Genomic DNA, 3,652 nt, shown 5'->3' on the forward strand with positions numbered 1-3,652 from the left:
CTTATTATTTGTTTTTGTTTTTTTAATATTTTTTATATTTTAGAAGCTTTTTGACATTTTAAACTTTATATCTAAAAAATTTGAGGCTTATGCCTTGAAAGTTGAAAGGCCTAATGTTTATACATTATTTATATTGCTAAAAAAATGCTCATGTTTTTTTTTTAAAACTTGATTATTGATGGAAAGCCCATGAGATATGTTGACACTAAGGGTATGTTCGGTTCGTTCCCACATAATCGCTTTATCAAGGGAACCTGACAAAGCAATTCTAAAAGCCTAAAATCTCATGTCGATTCCAATTAGAAATCAAGGCAACCACTGAGATTGATTTCAAATCCCATGCGAGTTGAGGCACCTGAACCTACCTAAGTCTTACCACTTAAACAACCCAAGGAGTTTGGCGTAGTGGGATGGGGGCCTAGACCGTTTGATGAGCAGTATAAGTTCAAATCCCATGGGTGTCACCCCCTGCGTAAGGCGAAGCTTGCCGACTCCCTGGAGTCTAGGGTTAAGCCCTCAAAGTTTTACGCTGACATGAACAAAGATCGTAAGTATGCAGGCTGAGCCAAAATGGCTAGGTCTCTGCGCCTTGAACGGTTTCTCCGAGTAAAATTCAAAAAAAAAAAAAATCTTACCACCTAAACCCTCTTCTCATTCTCAATCTTAGGGGCCATCGAACTACTTTTTTTTTATATTTACACAGAGAAACCACATCCAGGATCTAGACTTAGCAGCACTGACTCTGTGACTGTCTGATAGCATAAAACTCCGTGAGCCATCCAACTACTTGGAAAGGCATTATCCTCCCATCTGATGTTGACCATAAGTAAAAGTATTGCCTACAAGGAGAGCATGTAACTTGTGGAGTTTTTACCTTCTTTAAGTTTAAATGTCATATTCATAATTGTAAAATATGGTTTATTGTTTTGGGGTCAGATCCCCTTAGAAGGGGAGCCAACATCACAAGATTTTTCCTTTATGGCCCATTTGGTTTGGTTCCCATGAAAAATGGATAATTGTTCATGGGAAGGGACCAAGTTCAAGTTAATCCTATTCCTTTTAGTGTGGCTTTCCTATGAAATTTCTTTCCCATGGGAAAAGGTATGAACAAGTTTACACATGAAACGTGGACGGAGGCCGGGAAGCTGGGGCTCACTTGAGCCAGTGTGGACTTTCCCTGCAACTCTTTTTGGCATTTGTTTCGCTCATGGTGGGAAAGTTGTAAATAGGTTCCACTCATCCCCTATGTCATCCCCATCTCCATACTCCTCTTTGGGATTTTATGGATGCAAGTTGTTTTGATCAAATCAGACTCCACGGATGTGATCTACATCATTTATTTAGTCGAGATCAATATTCAAATAACTGAAATCCAACTTGTGTATGAAAATTTTCAGCGAGTCAAAAATCAATGGTTGATAAAACACAGGTGTTTGTGATTTAAAAATCATATTTTTCATGAAAAATATGATAAGGTTCGATTATGATTAAATTGTCAATTGTATGAGACATCCACAGTTCTCTTTCTTTCTTTTTTTTCTTTCCTTTTATAGTGAAGTTGATGAACAAGAGGTGTCAACAGGTCGTGTTTACCTAACCCGACCCCAACCAAACCCTATAGGGTCTGGGTATGTTGATAAATAATAAGGCTCGATTAAGACCTGAAGGTTCGATTAATACATAGATCCGGGTATAGTTTGTAAAATTTTATATCAAACCCAGACCCGACCCGAGTTCCAATTAAGACCCACAAATTTTTATTTTACCGGGTATGATCCGAGTCTGGTTCATGTAGTTTTTATGGGTCCGGGTATGGTTTTTCTTATAATAGACCTGGGTCAAGACCTGAAACCATACCGGTCCAAGTCCGGGTCTGAACCAAACCTAACCCGACCCATTGACACCCCAACCTAAGGCCCTAATTAGTGAGACTTCACGCCCTTAAAAGTGGATCCGGATCCAGATTGCTTGGAAAAGCACTAATCTATATACTAACAGTTTTAAGGTCCACAATTAGGGGTTGTCAATGTGTCGGATGTAACCCGATATCCAACTCGAATCTGAATCCGATAAGTCAGATTCGATAGCCAAATCCGGATACAATTTAAAAACGTCTGCAACTGACAGTGGCAACCCGGTTATTAGTCAATCCAAGAAGGTTAATTTCAAAATTACATTTCTTTTTAGGTGCCCCGTCGATAGCTCGACGAAGAAGGAAGCAACTGGCGAGAAACCGCAGAGAGAAAGAGAGAGAGGGAGATGGCCGAGGAGTACCGGGAGCGGGAGTGGTGGGAATGGGAGGTTCCACCGTACGGGGCGATACTGGTGGCGGTGGTGGGGGCGGTGGTAGTGCTGCCGATGGTGCTGGGCGACCCGAGCGCGGTGACGGAGTCGATCCAGGAGATCGTCAGCCCGGCGGGGATGCTGTTCGTCCCGCTCGCTCTCCTCCTCCTCATCCGCTTCCTCTCCTCTGACCGCTCCAACTTCCTCTCCGAGCTTTTCACCGCCCCAGGCGAGCCCTATTCCATCCACCGTGCCGGCGGCTCCCCCTTCGGTGTCGCCCTCCTCCTCCTCCTCCTCCTCTTCCTCGTCTATTACCGCTCCTCCCTCCTCGGCAACGGCGACGGCGACGGCGATGATGAGAACGGCGACTAGTCTCCGACAATCCTCCGGTATGTCTTCCCGTCCTCCTGTGCGTCTCTTTGTGTAGATAGAATTACAGAAATGCCCCTATGTTTTCTGATCAAGGTCCGTGAAGAAGAGCTCCGGCTCTTCTGCCTCTTCTTCTTCTTCTTTTATTATTACTGTTCTTATTGTATAAGGTTTTTAGATTACGAAAATGCCCTTGGTCTTTGCAGCTGCATTTTTTGTAGGTCGTTAAGATTTTTTTTTTCAGCAAATTCCGTCGTGTGTGTGTGTGTGTGTGGTTGGTTGGTGTTGTATTGACTACGCGATCTACCAGCTAATTAAGATCGTTCGTGGCCCAATCCCACTTGTGTGATTTTCTCTTGTTTTTTTATTTTAAATTTATAACAAAAAAAAAACTGCACCTGCCACAAAGACCTGGTGCGCACTGGCTCAGCCTGTCATACCTATGGTCGTCATGTCAGGTGGGGTTTCTTCGGTTAAGAAAAGGCACTGTTCTTAATGGCAAGTTTTGTATGGTGCTTTATGGTGAAGGCATGTATGGAAGAGAGAAACTCTCATAAGACAAGAAATTTTTTTCTATGAGAAGTTCTTAAAAGAAAGTTTTTAGCTTGTTGGTATAGCATGAGAAAAATAGTGTGAAAATGTAAAAAAATGAAAGAGAGGAGGAGGGTGGTGGTGATATAGAGTTGGTGGGTGGTGATGGTAGTGAGATGGGTAGTAGGAAGTGTAAAAATAATTTTTCTCTTGGTAAGGAGCATTCCTCACCACCTTGGAGGAATATCTAGAAAAACTCTCTCAGCAAAAAAGTGTCCGAAAAATTCATACTAATTTTTCCATTTTGGATTACTTTTCCTACATCTTTCTGGCTTCCAAACTTGCCCTATTAAACACAGAGGATTTGAGATTCTGAACTGGCAGATTTGAGATCATGGGATTAGAAAGACGTGTCTCTGTTTGGACTCACGGATTAATTGAGATCATAGGATTAGAAGATACGCCTATC

The 3,652-nt window shown here is 42.3% G+C and overlaps 1 protein-coding gene across 1 annotated transcript; it reads left to right on the forward strand.

The window, feature by feature from the left end:
- The first annotated feature begins 2,220 nt into the window (after positions 1 to 2,220).
- LOC149846204 (uncharacterized) lies at positions 2,221 to 2,848 on the forward strand. The gene has a single exon (XM_089997879.1). It carries the CDS (start codon positions 2,260 to 2,262, stop codon positions 2,653 to 2,655), a length of 396 nt encoding a protein of 131 aa, XP_089854005.1. The 5' UTR covers positions 2,221 to 2,259; the 3' UTR covers positions 2,656 to 2,848.
- Positions 2,849 to 3,652: the final 804 nt, after the last annotated feature.

The sequence above is a fragment of the Nuphar pumila genome, chromosome 2 (assembly GCF_984573655.1).
Source record: "Nuphar pumila chromosome 2, dmNupPumi1.hap1.1, whole genome shotgun sequence".
Taxonomy (NCBI): domain Eukaryota; kingdom Viridiplantae; phylum Streptophyta; class Magnoliopsida; order Nymphaeales; family Nymphaeaceae; genus Nuphar; species Nuphar pumila.